Source organism: Pleuronectes platessa, chromosome 10 (assembly GCF_947347685.1).
Source record: "Pleuronectes platessa chromosome 10, fPlePla1.1, whole genome shotgun sequence".
Taxonomy (NCBI): domain Eukaryota; kingdom Metazoa; phylum Chordata; class Actinopteri; order Pleuronectiformes; family Pleuronectidae; genus Pleuronectes; species Pleuronectes platessa.
The window spans coordinates 11,979,520-12,002,049 of NC_070635.1; the positions used below are offsets into that span (position 1 = coordinate 11,979,520).

The following is a 22,530-nucleotide window of genomic DNA, read 5'->3' on the forward strand; positions in this document are numbered from 1 at the left end:
AACGATGCGGCAAACAAACAACATGTGTCACATTATATTCATTGTTGTGGGAGCTGTAGTTGCGAGGTGTGCGTGTGCGAGTCAAAGAGGTGGTGCTCCCCAACCCCCAGCCTGATTATTAGCTGTAAATTTCCCAGTAATGAGTCCTATAAAACCAAACAAAGCTGTCCACCTGGCATTTTGTTAAAATACATCACATTTGACTATTTTCTGGGGAGTTTGAAAGCGTGAATGAATCGCGTTTCAAAAGGGAAAACGATCCTCCGCTTTCCTCTGAAGCGCTTCAAGAGGTCTGACCCTCAAAGACAGCGAGAAGGCCAAACTGCTCAAGTGAGGAGAGACCATCAACTTATTGGCTCGGCGTACGTGTGCTTGTTTGTTCTAATGAGCATCTGTCAGTGCGGAGCTGATAACCATGGTAACACCCGGGGTGGTTCTCTGCCCCGTGCTCACGGCCGCTCCGAGGCTTCGACAGCGAGGTCAACATCTGGGCGGAAAGAACAAACCTCACATCCTGCAACACTTTTATCGCTGCTGTCGTTAAAAATCTGTCGTAACGCAGCTACAACCCACAAAACCTCTGCAGCAACTGTGGCTCCTGGAAGGGAGACTTATACTAAAGTTTTCAGGAAGGGTTATGGGTTGTGGTCACTGCTAATGGGAAGTGTACGAGTGTGTTGTTGCATCACACAAAAGTTGTACAAAGAGCATTTTAGGTTTACAAATCACAGGAGTTTGGATCCTGCACATTTCTGCACTTGGCCTGTGTGTCACTTAAAGTCAGTGTTCAAATATGTTCCTTACGTCATCTTGTTCTGCCCATAGATTGGGAATAAAGATGGGCGACGCTGTCCACATCCTCCCACTATCCAGAAATGAAGCCAAAATATCCCGAATACGAACGCTGCCATCTTGCGTTTGAGGTCCCGCTGATACATCCAACCAATCGTAAGTCAGTCTCAGCTGTCAATCACGTATCAGCCCTTTTTATAGCATCAAATTACTAAATACAACTAAACTAACATGGAAAAAATTGCACAAACAACTCTTTACGTCATACATCTTTATATGCAGTCAATGCTTGTGCCATCTTTTCTCCAATGGTGTGATGTAATCCAGCTGAGGAATTGTTCAGATGTTTATAACTTTATTAACTCCTGATATTCACATAATGCAACACGATGGAAATACACATTCACTTAGAGTCTTTGTTGATTTTCTTGAAAGTTAATTTGCTGTTGATTTGGAGGGAAACCTGATTATTGTAGTGAGTGAAACAAATGAAATGTTTTGTCACAGAATGTATAATGAGTCTTTCATTACAAACGTTGAGCAGGTTCACAGATATATTCATTAAAGACATCCCCAAAAATCCTATAAAAACCTAATTTCTAGGGGAAAGAAACGTATATCTTACATTACTGACATCTACAATTGTCATGCTCTTTGCGTGTGTGTGTGTGTGTGTGTGTGTGTGTGTGTGTGTGTGTGTGTGTGTGTGTGTTTAAGGTGGGGGAGGGTAATGTGCAGTGGTTCATGTGTGTGAATGTGGTCATTTGGGTTTCTATTGGTCCATTAAAATGAGCAACACAGGATGTCTGTCAGTTTGAAACATAGCAGGGGACACGATGTGTTATCCTGAGGCCGCATATAGGTGTGTGTGTGTGTGGGTGTGCGAGATTTGTGTGTGCGTGCGTGTGTGCGTGCGCAGAAGCGTGACTCTGCCAGAGGCAAAGGAAGGTCACCTCACGTGCACGGCTCAGTGGAACAGCGCCTGGCGACTGTGCACGAGAAGCCAAGCACCAGCAGTCTCCCAAGGACAACAAAGTGCTTATCCAGGAGAAAAAAGAAGAAGGCTGTAGAGCTCTCTGATCACACAGACACACACACACAGCGACACGCACACACACACACTCACACACACTTATACACACCTCAGTATTCAGTGTATAGGCTCACATGCAGAAACATAAAGAGGAAAACAAGCCTCTTAGCGTGTGCATTCACCTTGTTTGTGCCTCAAAATATCTTCATCATTGTGTCTCCGCAGCTCACACGTGTACAGTAATGTGTCATCGTCTCACTGTATAGAGACATAATCCCAGGGCGCTGTGTGTTTCTGCTGTGACGTCAACAACACAATGGCCCTTTGAACAGTTAATACATTTCTAATGATTCTGACGGAGATCCATTACAAAATCACAGTCAGACATTTAGACGTGTCACAGCAGGGTTCCAGTAATCTGCCTCACTTTCAGGATCCTGGTTTTGTGCGTACTGGCTCAGTGTCACACTCACGTCTTACTTGACATTTCTCCATTTCTCTACTCGTCCAATTTTTCTTTATTTTTTACCATTTATTTTATTTTACAGATGACAGCAATACCGACAGAAACAAATGTAGATCCTATTTTCTTCTATTGACACTCGCACATATTTTGACAAGTGTATAAATTCATTAGATAATTTGGAAAAACAAACTGATCAGGTTACATGCTACATGAAGGGCAGTAATAAGCACGGTGGCAGAGAGAGCTTCCCAAAGCATTGAACCACAGACAGGTTCATCACCTTTTGGGGTAAAAAATATATACACTCCGATTGATTGGTTAGCACTGTCCCACTGTACAGCAAGGAGCTTCCTGTTTTGAATCCCATGTTGGCTTGGGTCCATGTTCCTGTGGTCCAGCTTCCTCCCACAGTACTAACACATGAACATTGTGGGTTGGGTTAATTGGGTATTCTAAATTTACCATGTTTGTCTCTGTATGTCGGGCCTGTGACACGGTGGGGACCCGTCCAGGGTGTACCCCGCCTCTCGCCTTCTCTCAGCTGGGATTGGCTCCTGCACTCTAAGGATAAGTGGTCTAAAAAATGGAGAGATGGATTTAATGTAAACACAGGTTGTTTGATCTTAATGGTCATTGGTCCTGTGACTGTAAATGTAACTTGTTAATAACTGGGTGTTTCCAGTGAGTGCTGAAATTATGAAATTGATTTCCATTGTCTCACAGTATGTCTTCAACTTGTTAACTTTTCCACCTGCAACTGAGGTTTGTTAAAATGATCATTCAGTCATTTCTCATGAGGTGTAAGTTTTTAGTCTGTTAAGCGATCTCAATCTCCACTAAGTTTTCTCCAGTGAGCGTTGGCATCGCAGCAACTTTGTTTTTCCGTGCCGAGCCTTGTTTTGTACAGTAAGTGGAGCTGTCCATGGCCTGCAACCCTCTTCACTCTCCGCTCTGCCATCGGTGGTTCAGCTGTTGTTTCTCATTATAAAAACCACCTTATTGTGTTTCTTATTATCCCAAGCTGCTCCGAGCAACCAGTATACTCTGTGCATCACCGCGCCTGTGTGTGTGTGTGTGTGTGTGTGTGTGTGTGTGTGTGTGTGTGTGTGTGTGTGTGCGCGTCCGCACTAGCTGCCAAATGGAGTCTTTATTTGCCTCCAACCTTCTCCCTCTCGTTCTCTACTCAGGTGTTCGTCTCCTCTGTCCCCTCATTATAAAAACCACCTCACTCCCATCTCTCCCCTCTTTCTCTCTCCTCCCCGTCTCTTCTCTTTCTCTCCTTCCCCCTCTCCTCCCACCCGCCTCTCCCTCTCTACCCCTCAATCACTCCCTCCCCGTTTCTCTTTACCTTTCCCCCACTCATTATCCAACAGCTTGAAGCAACCAGTCAGCCATATGTGAGGGAAAACTGCCACCTCACACTGTTAGTTTGTATTATATCGAGTCCGCTCGTTGCCTTAAACTCTGCCCTAAACCTTTGGCTATTTCTGTTCTTTTTAACAGTCAAACTAATTAACCGAGCAGCTCACAGCCGGCATCCAGCCATATGTGAACCCACCTCACGACTCAAGCTGGTTTTGAACGCGTTTCTGCGTAAAAAACTTTCCTATTGTGTGTTTTTTCTCTCTCGCCTAACTGTAACTAATTAGTGAAAGAGCACAGCAGCCATGTGTGAAGCTTGTTTGATAGCCCAGTTTGTACTGAAACTGCGTTATCCATCAGAAGCTCTCTCCTGTTAATCATTTTTTATTACCTTAAAGTTGCTATGATCAATATTTATACATTCAAATCAAGTGAAATGACTGTCACTCATAGAGATAAATCTACGGATAATGAATCAAGTGATTCTGCAGTTGGCTTCAGCTCTATGGAGCATCTGAGCATCTTTCAGCTCGTTGTTGAGACTTTATGAAAACAGTTGAGCAAATACTGATTAGAGTAGCGATAATTTCCCTCAGGAGTTGGTGGAGAACAAAATAAGAGATAAAACAAAAGTGACTCTGTGTCTGCTGGGTCTGTAAATATGTAACACAGAGCAAATATGTTGACCATATAAAGTTAATGAGCTGGTTTATAACACTTTTGTGTTACAGCTTATTGCACTGACCCGAATTCTCCAAAAATCAATTGATGCAAGTTTAACAATACAGCTGTAATATTGAAATAGATTGTGTCTCCTTATGCCTGTTTAAGAAATTGAGTGATAATGTGTGACCCTGAGAGCTGATTTTATTTACTCCTGAACACGTCTGTGACAGCTCTCGATCAGTAATTTAGGAAACTGTCTTCCACCACTGATTGCTGTTTAATTCAGATTTGACAGTTTGTCCTCTGACAGAGTCACCGGAGTGAAACTGTCATTCACTTCGCTTCTGCGCAGGTTAACAAGATAATTCTATTTCTTAAACAAGCAAGTCAGCAGTCTCCGCAAAAGTCCTCTCCGCCACGATGACGGTGCTATAATTTACTTCCTGTGTCCCAGACGGTCGAGCGTGACTCGATCCAGTCCGAACCGTGCCAATTAGACGCCTCAACTGGCACTTAATTACCACTCTGAAGAGGCTGATGGGCCATTAATTAGCAGGACATTAACGGGACTGATTGTTCATTAACAGCCGAGCATATTAGAGGAGATAAGACCCGATTGTAATGGACTCTGCGTGGTGGAGGAGAGAAAAGCTGAAGCTGCCGCCATGCAGTACAATTAGGTGACCTGCAACTACAGCCGTAATGTTTACTGCCTTTAAAGGAGAATACAACCTACTTAAACGTGGGATGTGTCACTCATATAGCTGAGATCTGTGTTAGTGAATGTTACTCCTCAAAGAGGCAAAGATTCTCAACAAGTGCTTGGTATTGAAGGTCGACGACAAGCTCATTTAGCAAAGTGGTATAACTAAAGTGGCTAATCTTGGATGCCTGTGACTGCCTGCTTTACTCAAGGCTCTTTACGCAAGTCTCCCGGTGGAAACATGTTTCTTAAATTACTTTTGTATTTAGCATCATCATCTGCTTCAGAAATTTTTTAAAAGAAATCAAAAGGTCTTCCAACCTAATCGTTCATAAAGATCCTTTTATCCCGATACGACCCATAGGAGCATATCCTTTATTAGCGCCTCTATTGGCACCAAGAGGTATGCCAAAGATAAGTGTTTGAGTTCAGTGATTTATTGACCCATTCATTCACCCCAACCTTCTACCTATGCAGACTTTGTTTTGTGTGGTCAGACAGCATGCATGGCTACTTTATCCAGCAGTGGGATTTTAAATGCAAAGTCAATTCAAAGACACAGGCTGCCAATTCTCTGTGATGCAAATAGATGCAAATGTGTGCTTACGAGTTGAAAATGCTCCAACTTGAGCGAAAAGTTCATGTGACACTATTTCGCTAAAGCCTATAAGCATTGACATTCAGTACATATGCTGAATACACCATAACATCGGAACACACCTTAACAATAACAGCCAACTTCTGCCTTTGAACCTGTCATAATCACCATGGTCACTAGAGGGCTCTGTCGCATACATATCATTTGATTTCATCAAGAAACGGGATATTATCTTTGTGTAACAGAGCCAGAAAAATAGCAGTACAAGAAATATTACAATGGAAATGGAACAAGCATGTATAAAGTCAATGCAGCTACATATTATTGTTAAATGTATAATATGGAACTTCAGCCATTAGAAAAAAATCCTGTTAACTTGAACAAACTTTGGGGTGTGAACATTGTTGAAAACATTTGGATAATGTAGGCTAAGGGCACATGTCAATATCATATAAAACATAGGTCTAGTTATGGACATTTGAAAGAAGAATAAAGTGAATGAGGAATTGTCACATACTATATCTTTATATCAGTAGATGAAAAATGTTGATCATTACAGACTGGCTAAGGTAAACTTAAAACATGCCCAAACAGACAATAGATAGAAATCAGTCTGATTATCGCAGCTATTTCTATTTGGATCTTAAAATTAAAAATGTTTTTACATATACATTAAGAATTAAAAAAAGTCACAGTTACAAAGAGTTAGGTCTGGTAACATCGTGCTCTTCCCACCAGGGGACATGCTGATTCAGTGAGATTGAAGGTTTGGATCTGGCTGTCCTGATCTATCTCGGCCAGGTCTGTGTCAGTCCGCTGTGGAGGTTCCCTGGGGAAGGAACGTTCCCTGACTCTTCATTTCACACTTCATTTACCTTCACACTCTCCAAAAACACTAACTGTGCATCAGAGTGAGAATGTGTGTGTGTGCGCTTGGGGTCATTCTTTCTGTTTATATATGCACTCTTTGTCTCGCACTTTCTGTGACACATGCACACACACAGACACCCAGCGTGTGCACACATGCCTAACAGGTAAATGATAGTGTACAAAACACCAGCGTATATCTGCTGGAGTCAATGGGTGTTGTGTTGTTCTCCAAGGGCAAGCAGAGCATAAGGCGGAATGGGAATGGACCAGAGCTCTTATGCACAGTGATAGGGATGGATGAAAGGTTTAAACGCACACTGAACAAACACACACGCGCACACACTCGTGCACACTAAGCCTGTAACTGTTGTTTTACTTCTGAAGTCAATGCAATTACCTCTTTGCTCTCTCTGAGGTGGATCCGGTGTATGAATATGGCTGGGGAACACAGAGAAGTGTGTGAGTGTGTGTGTGTGTGTGTGTGTGTGTGTGTGTGTGTGTGTGTGTGTGTGTGTGTGTGTGTGTGTGTGTGTGTGTGTGTGTGTGTGTGTGTGTGTGTGTGTGTGTGCGTGTGTGTGTGCGTGCGTGCGTGTGTGTGTGTGTATGTGTGTGTGTGTGAGATAGAGAGAGAGAGAGTGTGTGTGTGGGGGGGGGAGAAGGGGGAGTTAGGAGTTCTGTCTCTGCAGTATGAAGCTCATAGCTAAAGGGTGGTGGAATTTAAGGTGAGGCATTGCCTTTTAGTTACATTTTTCAAAAAAACTTTATTTGTGTATATATATATATATTAAAATATGGGAGTAATGACACACCTGCTTATGTATTAAAATGTTGATATATGTAAAATGTCACGTTTTTAAATCTGCATTATACACACCTGAAGAAAACAGAACATATACAAGTTCATTCAAAGTCGTCCAAGATTATTTTTCCAGTCGGTGATAACGGCCATCAGACTGTAAATTGGCTTTTGGAGCCGAGCTGGTGATAAAACCTCCAGTCTGAGACACAAAAATATACACAAATACACACACACAACTAAGAGCACACAAATCCAGGCCTGACATGTAATAGCTTTAAAGCACAGTGAGGCATCCAGTTGCATCACTAGCAGCAGTGTGAATGGATGGGCACTATCATTAGACACAAACACACCATGGTAGGTGGGCAGGTATGAATAGATGGTCTGTCTCCAACTGGAGAGATTGGTTCCATCTGATGTGGAAAAGGTTGTGGGGTCACATCCCTCCTATTACCCCTCTGTCTGTCCGATGAGACTTTATTCACGTGAATGGAGCTCAACACTGGAAGGAATTATTCCCAGCAACATAGATAGATAGATAGATAGATAGATAGATAGATAGATAGATAGATAGATAGATAGATAGATAGATAGATAGATAGATAGATAGATAGATAGATAGATGGATAGATGGATGGATGAATGATAGATGGAGGGAGGTTTTTTATTTAACATGGTTTCAAGGTCTCCTTTGTTTGGTGATTATACAAGTTTATCTGAAAAAAAAGATCTTTATTTGTATACTTAGCCCTCTTCAAACAAACAATGTAATGTTAACCGCTTTATAGAATAAAAGCAATAAAAGATAATACGCACCCTGATTCACACACAGAACAAAGCAATAATAACAGGGACTGAGGAAAGGGAAAGAAAATCTCGTTAATTTTCAATGAGGAAACACAAAAGGCAGATAAAGATGAAATTATGAAGATAAAATAATAAAAAAAAGGATGTTAAAGAATATAAATACTAGTAAAGGTCTTATATACAGGAACAAATACACGGAACCCTAACCCATAAATAAAATCAATGTTAAAGCTTAAGACCCAAAAATCGGGTCTTGAGTTTTCTTTTAAAAGTAACAACATCCCCTGTCGCCCATACACATTTTTATACTCAAATAATGATATGAAATTCAAGTATAAAACAAAGTGATGCTCTGCTAAAAGTCCAAGTAGGTAGTTGAATAAATCTAACCCAGTTCCACTCAGTGTTATAGGGAGAAGATTTCAGACCAGACTCTATTCATAAACCTGGCAGTTTAATGTTGCATCGCTGCAGAAGGTGGCAAGATTACTTTTCTGACCTTTTCTGAAAGATTCATCTAATAAATACGTCCTGTTTTAATGTGGTTAATAAAAATACTTGCAAAAGTATTTGAACTGGCAATTTAATTACTCTACATATTTAAAATAAATGTAGTCTCCTGAGGGCAGCAGGGTATTAGCCTCAGGTTACACGTGCTTTCAGAAATACTGATTCATCTAACCTTTATTTATCCAGAAAAAGTCACATTGAGATAAAGAAATACTTTTTCAAGGGCGACCTGGCCAAGAAAGGCAATCGTATAAATACAAACAGTTTATTTATTTATTTTAGATTTAAAACCTTCTGGGCAGAGATATGCATGGCAAGCACAGATTTGAAAACAAGTTGCTTTTTTATATTAAAAGAAGAAACGTGAGGTCTTCAATCAAAATACAATCTCTGTTTCCTTACCCCCGAGAGTGACACCAAAATAAAAAATCCTGTGTATTCTCAGGCCATAATGATAACGTTTTTGGCAGAGGCATGGTATTTTGGACGACACAGCATTATACAAAAGTGTCATAAGCATAAGATTCATCAGTCAAACACCAAAGCAGAGCAATGATCCCTTGACCAACAGAGACAGGAGCGGGTTGAGGAGAGAGGAGACAGGTAAGGAGAGGAGACAGGAGATAGGATTGGACGGGACAGGAAACACGAGAGAGGAGAAGGACAGAGAGGAGACGGTGAACGTGGCCCATTGAAGGACAATCATTGTCCATCAACATGAAGAATTACCTTTCTCTCCGTCCCTTATGCCTTCACATGAGTGCACCCACACACACACACACACAGGAACACACTGACCTGTGAGGGAACACTGATTGAATCTTCACTGGGATTAACAGGGATTTAGCCCAGTGTAATGATATCTGAATGAGTTGATTAGCTATCTGATGACACTTTGCTGTTTGACCTCTACAGCCCAAGAACAACTGGTAACTCATCACATTCTCTCAGGCTGCATTTAAAGTAGAGCGGAGAGAAACAAACGAATATTCAACCTCCTTGAGGCCGCGATCAGCATTTCTGTATTATTCATTTTCCCAAGCTAAATGAACCGTGTAACTGTATTATTGTGTGGGCAGCCGCGCCGTGATCCGTTATGGTTAAAAACCAGTGTGGTTTGTCCCTGTTAAGAGAGTGACAAATCTCACAAGTGGTGACAAAGTGTGCACATGAAGGCGGCCAAGGGCAAAGGTTTCCCAAGAAGGAAAGAATACAAGAACAAATACAGCTTCAAGCAGCGATTATCGACACACTAAGAAATTGTGATGATGTTGAGGGGAAAAAGAGGATTTGGTGGGAAATTGCAGCTTAAAAGCACTGCTGGTGGTTGACCACATGGTAAACCACAACAAGGTTTAAAACGTTAAAGGGATACTTAACTAGGAGCTGGTTGGCTTAGCTTAGCATGAAGACTGGAAATGGGGGGAAACGGCTAGCGGGATCTATTTGTAACAAAATCCACATACAAGCAACTTTAAAGCTCAGCTAATAATGGTATATGTTGGTTTAATCCTCACAGAAGCTTTGGTTTTTAGGTGTAATGAACCAGACTATTTGTCATCTTTCTTGACAGTATTGAATATTATAATATTGAAAATAGGGGGTAAATCTTCTAATGTACTTATAATAAAATAATTTGATGTCCATACAGATGAAAATTGAAAACCACATGAAATGTATTCAGAGTTTAGTTGTACAGCAAGATAAAAGAATGTAAATAGACATGGACGACATGACTGCTCCCCCAAAAGTGAAGCCAAAGCATCTTGATTGCCCCCTGGTGGCTGGCTGCAGTACAGGTCATAAGTCCTGCCTCCTCTACATGAGAGGATGGGACATGGACCAAACAGAAAAGTGTCAAACGATTTATTTCTCAAAGATGGTTTCTGTCGCTCTTATTTGTTCTAATGCAATTTTTTTCCGGCAAGGTTGGTTCAATTAGTTATATGATGCTATAGAAATAGGGTGATTGACAGCTGAGAGTGAAGTTTGATGGGTCGAGCACATATATAGACAGGACCCTTGTACCACAGCTCCATCCCCTGATCACTACTTCACAAACTCTGGCTCCAGATTATGATGTTGGGGCAAGATGGCACGTTTATATTCATTGTCTTCATACTGGGATAGTGGGGAGAAGTACATCGTCCATGGATGAAACCAGGATTGCATAAAAAAACATAATAAATTAATTCAAAGATACAAACATTTTATTAGTAGATTACAGCCTATTAGAAATCAATCAATTTATCAAGCCTTCACTATACAACTAAGTCATCAACCTTCCTACATCGTATAAAAGACTAATTATTGATGCAAACATTGAAAATGATGCGTGAGCATCGAACAGTGACGGGATGAGAGATGGAAGGATTGTGGAGCCTGTTACACCAGCCTGTAGCCCAATAAATCTCCACTCAGAGGGGAGAGGCTGTCTATGCTGTTACACTGAATCATAGTAAATGTACTCTGAACAAATTCTAGCAAAGTGAATTTTAAAGTGGAAGTGGTTCTTGGTACAAGAGATCCATAAACACACTGCAGACGTTAAAATATTTATTTTACAGGCAGAGCCCACAGATGCAATTGGGAGTAAGGGTTCGCCGGGAGGGTCCCTCCCTCATCTCGAGGCGGATCTGTCCCGGCTGCTGTTATGAAGTTGATTCAGATTATAGCTGCACTCCATCCCATCGCTAACACAGAGGTTATGTGAGGACTGTGGAGACTGCTGGAGAGCTCTTCACCCTCTTGTCACAAATACCTTCACACTGGCTTCTGCTGCAAAAAGTGAATTTGACTGTCATGACAGTTGGTTTCAGGAAGTTTTTCACACTTCAACTGTGCAAACAGCTCGTCACTGATGGATTCCCTGGGAACATTTGCCTGGAGTTGCACGTCTGTGAGCTCGGGAAAAATCTTTGTGAAATAAAATCATTCTACATGTGTTTAACTCTGATCCCTGTCTGTGACTTGGTGTTCAGAGTTAAACGGAAGCTACTGCAGATCTGACAACCACCATAAATATTGTGCCTCAGCTGCTGGAGCAAAATAATTTATGTGGTGAAGAAGCGTCTAACAGATCCAGAATGTTATATCTGTGTTAACGGGCTGTAAAGAAGTTCACTTCTCTAGTTCGGCTGTTCCAATAGGTCAAAGGCATAAATATGAAAGTTCCCCTGCTGGCTCAGCAGGCACTGGAGCTGCTCTATCGATCAGTTTACCAGAGCTGGTGGTGGAGTCCATTTCTCAGATTTTGCACTAGCTCTCATTTTTCTCATATATTTTAAGGAGTAAGACATGTCGGATGAGTAATGCAAGACGGCTTCCATCAACAGCTTTTCCCCAACTTGTTGTGAGTGGAACAACTTCTCCCTGGTTGCGATGGTTCACTGAGCCAAACGTGCATCAAGTGTGACCTGCGTGTCCCCCACATACTTCTGCAAAACTTTAATTTGTCCAATGACACTGGTGGAAAGTAATCCAGGGAAAACCCTGCATGCACTGCACTGTGAAAGTGAGAGAAGCTCTATAATTACTGTCTGTAGGCATAATACAGCACACCACGCCAGCTCCATCATCACCAAAATGTGACAGTGACAAAAACCCGAGGGCAGACAGCACCTAAATGAGCACCCAGATGACATTAGTTCACAGAGTGTGTCTCCCTGGTGGAGCAGAAAGTTGCCCGCAGAAGTTCAGCAAAGTATAAACATGAAAACAAAACCGACAGAGGAGCCAGTCGCTGATTGGTGTTCTCACTCTCGGAAAACACATCCTGTGCGGTGCTGCAGGTGCCAAGGCTTCCATCAAAGATAGATGAGTCATTTTACTCCCCCCCCCCCCAATCAATTTCTTAATGACGGTTATTATATGGTTGAGCTGTAGAGTAGCTAAATTACTTGCATCCATTTCCATGCCCACTTTGGAATTAGTAATGATTGTCATCAGCCTGTTTGAATCAGTGTGCTCATGGTTTTTTATATTGTATCATGAATTTGACTGTCGGTGTGCACCGTCACTTTTGTGAATGTGTGTTTGTCGGCTTCAATGCAACAGTAGCACTCATATTAATATTAATGCAGTCAATTATATGAATCATCTGTGTTCTCTTGACTTGTTATGGCAGCCTTGTACAAGTTGGCAGTGTTTATCCCACGGCACTAATGTGAGGACGGCAGTCAGACCTGTGACGGAGCGGATACAGACTCTCCTGCCTCAGTACAGGTGGATACATCCTCGGCTTTGTTCAGAGATGGACTCGCATCTGTGATGTTACTGATTCACAGCAGGACACCGAACACACTCAGGGAGGTTGACTATCGGTGTGAGCAGAACTCTGGCGCACCCAGGTGGCGGTAAAGTGTGACTGCAGAGACAGGTGGAGCTGCAGGACGTGTGGGCCGCAAGTTTTCACTGCTCATCTATGGAACTCTGTACGAACCCTAAACAAACAGATAAACTCTCTTCTTTTTCCCTTTCTCTCTCTCATTGCAGAGATTTCCAAAAAACTTCGAAAGCACCTACACATGCACGCACGCACGCACACACAGACACACTTTACTGGATGGTGTGCTTGTGTAGCAGAAAGCCCCGGCGCCGTTCATTAATCACTATGTTGAGGTTTTGATGCCACAGCAGGAATGGAAATGCTGCTGTGACTCTCATAGATATACTATACTGCCTCCATCAGCTTCACCAGAGTCCAGAGCTGAGAGAAGTTATATTCAGGCGTGAGTAAGAGCAGCCATCTGCACAAATGAGAACAGTTGTGGAACTTGCTGCCCAGTGCAACAGTGTCAATCAGGAGGTCATATAAGGAGTAACATGTATCAGACCAAATATAACAGCTTTGAGCTAATGCTGACACATCCCTTAGCATCCTTTATAAATACCAAGCACAGCTGATCTACTGCTTGTATTCCACTTAACATCTCACTCCAGTAGCTTGTTACAGCCCCTAAAACTCTTCTTTGTTCCTCAAAATTATATATTCAAGAGGTTTGTTTTGAAAAACGTTCCCTGTGGTCTTAAAATGGCTTAAATGTAACCCTCCAACTACCTGTGAGTATGCTGATATAACCCAGACCCTGCTCCCCATTCCCCTCACAGCACCACCTGCAGTTGTGAAGCCTTTTCCAGCCACTCAGACCCGCCCACGAGATGACAGGATTGGTTTCTTAGGTTTGTGACATCACAAACATGACTGATTGAGGGCCTGGTCAAACATATGTGAATGTTTCAGTGCCGAACCTTCGCCTCCAGTTCACATCCAATCTGTGCGAGTGAGGAGGCGAATAAAACATCTGCTTCCTGTGGCGAAGCAAATCAGTGTGGCTTAGCTTTGTGTCGCACTTTGGTGAAATTTGACCTGACATATTTGCTTTGCATTCACGTTAGTGTGACCGTGCACTTGAGGTGAGAATACTGAGCCATGGTGTTGACTGCTTAATGCGCTCAAAGTATTTCTTATTATATTAAAGGCACATAGGCATGTTAAACATGTTTATAAACTTGATTTTCCCAGGAGGGAGCCTCTAAAGATCAGAGGGATTGGTGCCAACACAGACTTTTGGGCAATGTGTATTCACAAAATATCAAGAAAAAATGAGCAATAGTGATTTGATCGATAAGTCAGTATTTCCTTCTCAACAGGTAAGGACTCACAGCTCAGCGCTTAGAGCAGTGGATTTGAAAAGGTTGCACGCTTGTCGATCCCTCAGGGGACGTGCAGGTGCCTTAATTGTCAGCATTTGCATAATAGGGACCATTCACATACGAAAGACATTGGGCCTCATTCATCAAATTTGTGAAAAATAGCATTAAATATATCATGGAAAGGATCCTGGACGCCTGCCACCAGTGATTAATGAGACGTCCTCACTCTACCAGTTGGAGAGCAAATCATACATCAAATGCAGCAGTGGAATTAAAAACCATGTGGAACCAATTTTACATTAACATACACATGTAAAATTAGGCCTGCTTGGTGTATCTTATAAAAGGAGACCGGCACATTTGCATAGCTTGCATACAGACAGGCTGCTGCATTAAACAGAAGGTCCAAGATAACGCTGAGCGCCGTAGCAGATGTGGATGTTTTCTGTTAAGACTTTCATTATCAAGAGAAGTGTTTAATATCAGTGTTCAACATTCGTGATTACAAAATGTCATAGAATCAAAATAGAAAGTGGAGACTTTTCAATTTCGATCTGTAAAAGAAACAGAAAAAGAAAAAGGAAACATACCGAAAAATCATGTTGTCTTTAGTATGAAATTTTACACACAAAATAAACCGAAATGAAAAAAAAGAACAATGACTCTTCTCCAAACCAATCAGATTCATTTCCACTGAGAGTACTGATATTGTTTCTGAAGGGGGAAACAACTCACTTACACCACTGGAAGCAGATATTCTACCACAAGAGGAAACACAGAATCCTTACAAGTGACTCTTCTATGAGGTACCTGAGAAACAACAGTCTGCTCCACAATGAATGAGACGGTCCCAAACAGGCTGCAGGGTTTGTAGGATCAATTAATTAAAAATATCCTGAACAGCGAGAAATACGTGTGAACCAATATGCAAAGGAATTGCCTACTGCTGTGTTTTCAATTAACTTAAACATTAAGAATTAACTTTCTGTCCCTGTAAGGTTTTGTCCAGTTCACTGGACATTTTCGGATCGAGGGACATTATAACCTCCAGCAATCAGCAACACTCAATTTGTTTTTTTCTTAATTGAAAAATTAATTGTCACACAGAAACAATTATGACTCAAGCTGCTTTTTTCAGGACAGCAATGCAGATGTTCAACTTGTGACTGTGAGAAACAATCTTTCCAGTGGATCTCTCAGCGGAGGGTTTCCCCTCTGTGAGCTCTCAGAGTCTGCCGGCCTCCCTGACAGCTGCCTCAAATGACACAGAGTTCAGCTCTGGTTGGATTCGGGTTCAGGGCTCACTCTACCGTCAGGGTACGATGCACGATGCCTTTCGAAGGGCCAGGTAGCCTGTGACGACGTCAGTGGGGAGGAGGCGGATGTACGAGAACTCCTCACAGGATGTGAAGCGGAGTTTTGTCTGTGGGTCCGCGTAGTTTGCCTAAGGAAAGACGAGACCTTTCACGACTTGGCTCAAATAATAATGCTCATTGTTAAATCACAGTTTTACCACTATACTCACAGGGAGTCCAGAGATGTCAGAGTATTTTTTGGCTGGCTTCAAGGAGGGAGGGGCATCTATGTTGTAGTCTGTAAGTACAAAGGGATCATCCGTTGAAATACTTTGTATACAGACAAAAACACAATTATGAGCCGAGTCTCATATTTAAAAGTCCAGTATCTAGGATTTAAGGGTCAATTGGAAGAAATTGAATATAATTCTCATAATTAAGCTGTCAAGTGTCTAATCACCTGAAACTGAGTATTATTGTGTTTTCACTGCCTTAGAATGAGCCCATTATGTCTACATCAGGAGCAGGTTCCTCCATAGTTGTCAACCATGTAGCCCAGAACAACTGGCACTAGAGAGGGGCTTTCATGTTTTTCTGTTACCTGTAATGTAACAGCAGGTAGGGGATGCATGGGGTTGGTCGCAATATGCATGTTTACCACTAGATGCCACTCAAATCCAATACACAGAACCCGCAACTGACCAACAAATTAATTAATCACAACAAATTTAATGGATTGGTTTGTCAGCAAAACTTTAAAATTCTACCATACTATATATACAACATGTAGCAGCTAGGATATAATCACTCACAGCTGGGATCATCGAGCTTCCAGGGTAAAGTCCGCTCTAAAGCCAGAATCTGTTTGAGATTCTTCCAGGTCCGATTCTTTTTGCCTGCTGCTGCTCCACCAATCCCTGAGTGCTGCCAAGATAGAGACAGAGAACAAGAGAACATAAACTGACTGAGAAGCAATAGAATCAGGTAAACCTACACCAAGATGGACGTAGACACTGACCGTGAACGAGGGGTCTTTGAATGGAGGAGGCTTTACAGTGGGCTCTGTGGCGGGTGGAGGACCGCTGTCGACTGATGCCGCTGCCTTCACCTCTGCCACCGTCTCTACTACGGTAATCTGATGAAACATGAGACAGCAGCTCCTCACACATTTGATCTGACACTGCTCTTCATCCACGTGTTTTGAAGGTAAACAAAGCCAAAGCTGGGCTCACATTTGGGGATAAGAGAATAAGGTTATATAGTATTTCAATATTGTTGTTTACAGACTTGTGCAAAGCTCTAATCCTAGTTTAGTACACACGGAAAATTTAAAAACCAAACACTAATGCAACAATTTTTCTATGCAAATAAACAAGGTATTTCCAAAGTTAAGCTTCTCAATAGTAATACTGATAAAACAGACATGAAGCCTCTGAATCCCTGCATTAGACTCAGGAGTGTCAGGAGCCAGGAGTGGGTGGTCTGCACTGTCCTGACCCTCTGTAGGAACTGTCTACAAATGATCAAATTATAATTAAAAAAAATCATAACATTTGCATGACTTTCACAAAACATCAACAATATATAGAAAAGTCAAATAGACCCTTTTTGTTTGTATGTGCCTATTCTGGAATCTGGTTAAGATGTGTACAAATGTTTTTAATGTAAATGGTGTGTACTGTTGAGCCTTGTTTTTAAATATGCACTGTGTGTTTCCCAAGGTGTTTATTGTTTAGACCAGTCAAAGGGAGTATTTCGGTCCGTTTCTGGCCATATTAACAGGTCTACTATTCTTATAGCACACATGTTGGTTTCCAAACCATGCAACAATACAAAATGTAACCCTAACCCTAAGTTTGTATTTTGTCAATATTATTATTCTGAGTTCGATGTAATACTCGATAGTTATACTGCAGTACACCATACTACAATAGTTATAGACTTATCATATTATTACCCTATATTTCTCCAAATATTATTAATTGAAATATTACTGGAGAAATTAAACAGATGATAATTTATCGAAATACAATAATCGCATTGAAACAAACTGACCCACAATTTAAAAGGGAGAACTATTGACTTCTTGTGCCTTCTGTGACTGCCTTCATGACGAATACGACGTGTTTTAGATGATAACACGAACATAATAAGGTTCAGTCTTTTTTCTCGCTTGTTTCTTTGGTGGTTGTGTGTGTTGTACCTGTGTCGGTGCGGTCGGTGTCACTATCAGCGGGGCTTTCTTCTTCTTGCTGCCGCACCCGGGGGCCTGTGGAGCGGCTGAGACTGCCGGGCTGCCGGGACGTTTCTTCCCCCGGAGAGCGGCAGAGGAGGCGGCTGCCGGCTGGGCTCTGACGGTTATGGGGATCTGAGAAGCCATTTGTACCGATAACACATAAAAACTGGCGATCTCCTCGATGTGAATCCAGTTTTCTCACTAAAACCCCTCAAACTTCACCGTCCACCATCCGGATGTAAACAACACTTCAACCGGATGTGCAATCATTTCACTTCCGGATAAGAGAGCGTCAAAATAATAATAATGTTTTAAAATTAAAAATCATCTTCATTATATTTTGATTATAATTATATTATAAAGGTATAATAGGACTATAATATGTATATTATATACAGCATCCTATTTTGACTGACCCGGTTTGGACAGCAGCCCTGCACTGCCTTGCATTGATAAACCCTGGCACATTGTAGGCATCCAGCACCTTGACCTGAACTCATTTTCGCACATTGCACATAGCTTGAACAAGCTACAATAACAAAACATCTGGAGTAATGACTATTCCCTTAGTTATTTGGAAAGCTTCAAGTTCTGTTTGAGGTTTTTCATCCTCGAGTGGCAATTTAACAGTGGCTATTTTGACAGCTGCCTGTCTGGTCATACTACCTTGCAGAAATAGTGGGTGCCAAGCATACTGATTTAGCAGCTGAAATTAAAGGCTTAGGTCTGGGCTCATCTCATCTTATGTCCCTCATAAGTTTCCTTGTAGACTGTTGTAACGGAAAGCAGCCACTGGAACGCATACTTGGATATAATTTAATTATATATTTGTATTAACTGAATTTGTATTTATTTATATTGTTGAATTAACTTAAATGTCTTTGCTTGTATGTGAGTTGTATTTCATGAATATTTATTTAAAATAAAGTTTATGGGTAACTAAACACTTTCATTTTCGGAATCTTTGCCTTTTTTGAAACAAATATATCGTATTGGACATATTTTACTCATATTTATTAAAAATAAAATCCCTACTATTCAGGCTCTTATGCCTATAGTCTTGTGACTATTCTCTCACACAATATTGTTCGATATTCTTGGTATTAACCCAGCTTTATCAGATTCCTACCAGTCTATAACCCAGATACAGACCTGGATTTATTGTTTAAAGAGTAAATATCACGTTTTCCTCATCAATAGTGAGGATGCACTTTCATCGTATCATGACGGAGGTCGAGGAGTTAAAAGCTCATTCAGTTTTATAAGATCTAAAATATAATCATGAAGAGCTTTAAAGCTTTAGAATCAAACATTGAGTCGGTATGACGTGGCTGAAATTAGTTTTCAAGCAATGTCTTTCAGGTGATCCGAAATTAATTCAAGATAAGACACGATTAGATAAAAGTTTATTGATCCGCACAACAGGGAAATTCTACTGTTGTCAGTCATGATATGGAAGACGAGTTCATTTTAAAAGGCAATAGAATAAAAAAAACATCTTCTTAGGGCCCAATCGCATTTCACCCCTTAGCCTTTCCCCTTAGTATTCCTGTGTTCAAGTGAATGGGTAGGTTGTCCCAACCTGTTGGGACTGAGACGTAGGAACTAAGATTTTTGTGACCCTCACTTCAAACCTAGGGTTACCCACAATGCCTCGTAAATCACCAGCAAGCTGGGAGAGGTACCCACAAATGTAGTATTTCCTCCATTAATAAGGTGGATATATTGTCTTAAGTTTGATATAATTTCAATGTATTATGGTAATTTCCAGACAACCTTAAAACAAAAGGTTGCGATGCGCTCATTTTAGCATGCTAGCGATCTTTTTTATTTGCAATATAATCCCGTATTTTCACATAATTTCATATCGCACCAGCCCTCTTGGAAGAGTCATGATGCACTTGATTGAACCAGCGTATAGCAGCAAGGAACTGAACCTAACTGCTCCGCTAATAACAAAGCATGTTGTCTACAGACCACTGCTAGCAGCCTGAAGCTGTGAGCTGTTGATTCATACGTGAAATAAGGCAGAGCAGCCAAACTTTTCAGTTTCAAATGTTATTGATTCACCTGCATTTGCAAAGATTTTATTTGGATATTATTGATTTGTCACTTTAGTAACTTCAAACCATAACATTGGTTTATATAAGATCTCAACCATTTTTATTACATTGACATCCCCGGCAAGACGTTTGACTCGTCTGTTTACAACGACCACTACTGACGTGGCAGGTTTCTTGAAGGGCAGTGCCAATTCGTAGGGAAAGATTCCAACCACCACATGGCCAAGGATTGAATTGGGATGAGGCCGAACCAATGTGTAGTCGGACGAGATGTGTTTTCAGCCTGCGGCAGATGTGTAGACATTCTGGTGTTCTGATGTTGATGGGGACAATGAGATCAACAGACTTCTGGCCGTCCCCGGCTGCGCCTGCTGTTCGGGTGAGTGCGGAGATTTCTAAGCATCTCACGGGAAGTAGAATGAAAGTCTCCATGTTTCTTGTGCAGGTTGTCAGAGGTTGTGGAGGGATGGACTCAAATGATGCCGCTCCTGCAATTTTACTTGATCGATCTTGGCTTCCGTGAGCTCAAAACTGTATCTCTTACTTTTGGCCCTTTCTGTTTTAAGAGCATAGGCAAAATGAACGGTTTTCTTCTTTTGTTTTTCAAGAGTGGAGACGGTGTTACTAATTCTCTCCTCCAAGACGGCCCTTTGTATCTGCTCCAGACGTAGGGTGTCTTCGAGCTGGGCCTGTTTCATCTTGCTCTCTGACTGTTGTGTCCTGAGCTCATCGACTACATATTGCAGCTTGATGGCTTGATTCTGCAAGAGGACATCGTCTTTCTGTGCCAGGAGTTCTTCATTCCGCCGAGAGTGAGCTCTGTCTCTTTCAACTAATAGGTCATATTTGGCCTCCATGGCCTCTAACTTAACCGTGATATACTTGTTCTCCATCCTGTGTGTATCCTTGTCACACATCAGTTCCTCTGTGTCTGCTGGGCCTCTCTTTAGTCTCGCTATAATATGTAAATACTTTTTATTTAGTTGCAAGAACCTGGCTTTCTCCTTCTTTGCTTGTTCCACCAGTTCACCTTTCTGCAACATAGTTTCTTCATATTTTGCTTCCATGGCCTCAAGTTTACCCGTGATATCGTTGTTCTGCAGGCATAGTGTTTCCTTGTCATACTTCAGTGACTCTATGTCCGCTGAGCCTCTCTTTAGCCTCTCTAATTTCTTATTTAGTTGCAAGAACCTGGCTTTCTCCTTCTTCACTTGTTCCTCAAGTCTGCTGCAAGCTTCTCTGTCTTCCTGGTGCTGCTGTACAGCATCCTTCTGTTCAGCTTGTAGCCTCTTGTTCTCAGAGACAACTTGTATATTCTCCATCTTCACATTGTCCAGTTTAGCTGTGTACTCCTGGTGCTTGATCATTGCAACTTCACTAGCAACTCTTATATTTTTTAGAGCATCCTCAAGTTCATCTTGTACCTTCTTGCTCTTGGACGCCAGGTGCTGATTTTCCTCAGTCAGATCGTCCAGTTCACGCTGCTTGGAGATGTCGGCCACATGTCTCTCACGTACAGCATCGGCAAGTTCACTTCGTAGCTTTTTATTCACAGAGGCAACTTGATGATTCTCACGAGTCAGAGAGTCTAGTTTATCTCTGTTCACCAATTGCTCCGATAAAGCGGCGTCACCAGCGAGCTTCATCTCTCTTAGAGCATCCTCCAGTTCATATTTTACCGTCTTGCTCTTGGACGCCAGGTGATGATTTTCCTCAGTCAGATCATCCACTTCACGCTGCTTGGAGATGTCGGCCACATGTCTCTCACGTACAGCATCGGCAAGTTCACTTCGTAGCTTTTTATTCACAGTGGCAACTTGTTGATTTTCACGAGTCAGAGAGTCTAGTTTATCTCTGTTCACCAATTGCTCTGATAAGGCGGCGTCACCAGCGAGCTTCATCTCTCTTAGAGCATCCTCCAGTTCACCTTGTAGCCTCTTGTTCTTAGAAGCCAGCTGTTGGTTTTCATGCGTCAGATTGTCCAGTTTGTCTGCATCCTTCTGCTGCTGGTTTAGGGCATCTTCAAGTCTGCTTCTTGGCGTCTTGTTCTCAGAAGCCAGCTGTTGATCTTCATGAAGCTGGTGGTCTTCCCCTGACCTGCTATCAGCCCTTTCCGCCTTCATGTGCTCAATTGTTGCCTGCCGACCGGATGTTTGAGCTTGCTCTTGATTCAAAGAGAGAGTTTTTGGGAGAGCTTCTTTTTCTTTTATCTTCTTCAGGTGATCTTCCAATTGAGATGGACCTCTTTTAACACTGTTCAGGTTCACTTCAAGAGCAGTTCTGGCTCCTCCTTCTTTCAGGAGGTCTTTTTGGAGATCAATTTTATTTGACGGCTCCGATTCAGTGAACTGTGAAATATAAAACTATTATTAGTTTGTTATTCATTCATGTTCATTCTTGAAGAAGATTTGTTAAATTAGCATATTTATCAAATCATTAACATGTTGATTTTAATTGTCTGCTTGTGTAGCTGAACAAACTCGACAAAATTACGGGTTGTTCTGGGTTTGTACCCTCATAGTGGAATAAACTTATGTAAATTGCTTTGGATAAAAGCATCGGCTAAAGGAAATGTAATATAATGTAATGTAAACATTCCAAACTCGCCAGATTTACATAGGTAAATGATACAGACAACACGGAATTATTGAAATTTAGTTAATGACTGAAATTGA

General features: G+C 41.6%; 1 protein-coding gene across 1 annotated transcript; it reads right to left on the reverse strand.

Annotated features, from left to right (window-relative positions):
- Nucleotides 1-14,853: 14,853 nt before the first annotated feature.
- On the reverse strand, nucleotides 14,854-18,046 carry ino80c (INO80 complex subunit C). The gene is made up of 5 exons (XM_053432542.1): nucleotides 17,760-18,046; nucleotides 16,575-16,691; nucleotides 16,369-16,480; nucleotides 15,787-15,854; nucleotides 14,854-15,705 (listed from the first exon to the last, which is right to left on the reverse strand). Exons 1-5 carry the CDS (start codon nucleotides 17,934-17,936, stop codon nucleotides 15,574-15,576), a joined length of 606 nt encoding a protein of 201 aa, XP_053288517.1. The 5' UTR covers nucleotides 17,937-18,046; the 3' UTR covers nucleotides 14,854-15,573.
- Nucleotides 18,047-22,530: the final 4,484 nt, after the last annotated feature.

Coding starts and splice junctions, on each gene's coding strand:
- ino80c (XM_053432542.1), bottom strand. CDS start 17,936: ATGGCTTCTCAGATCCCCATAACCGTCAGAGCCCAGCCGGCAGCCGCC. Junction 16,692..17,759: donor CACCGACCGCACCGACACAG/GTACAACACACA, acceptor ATGTTTCATCAG/ATTACCGTAGTAGAGACGGT. Junction 16,481..16,574: donor TCAAAGACCCCTCGTTCACG/GTCAGTGTCTAC, acceptor CTATCTTGGCAG/CACTCAGGGATTGGTGGAGC.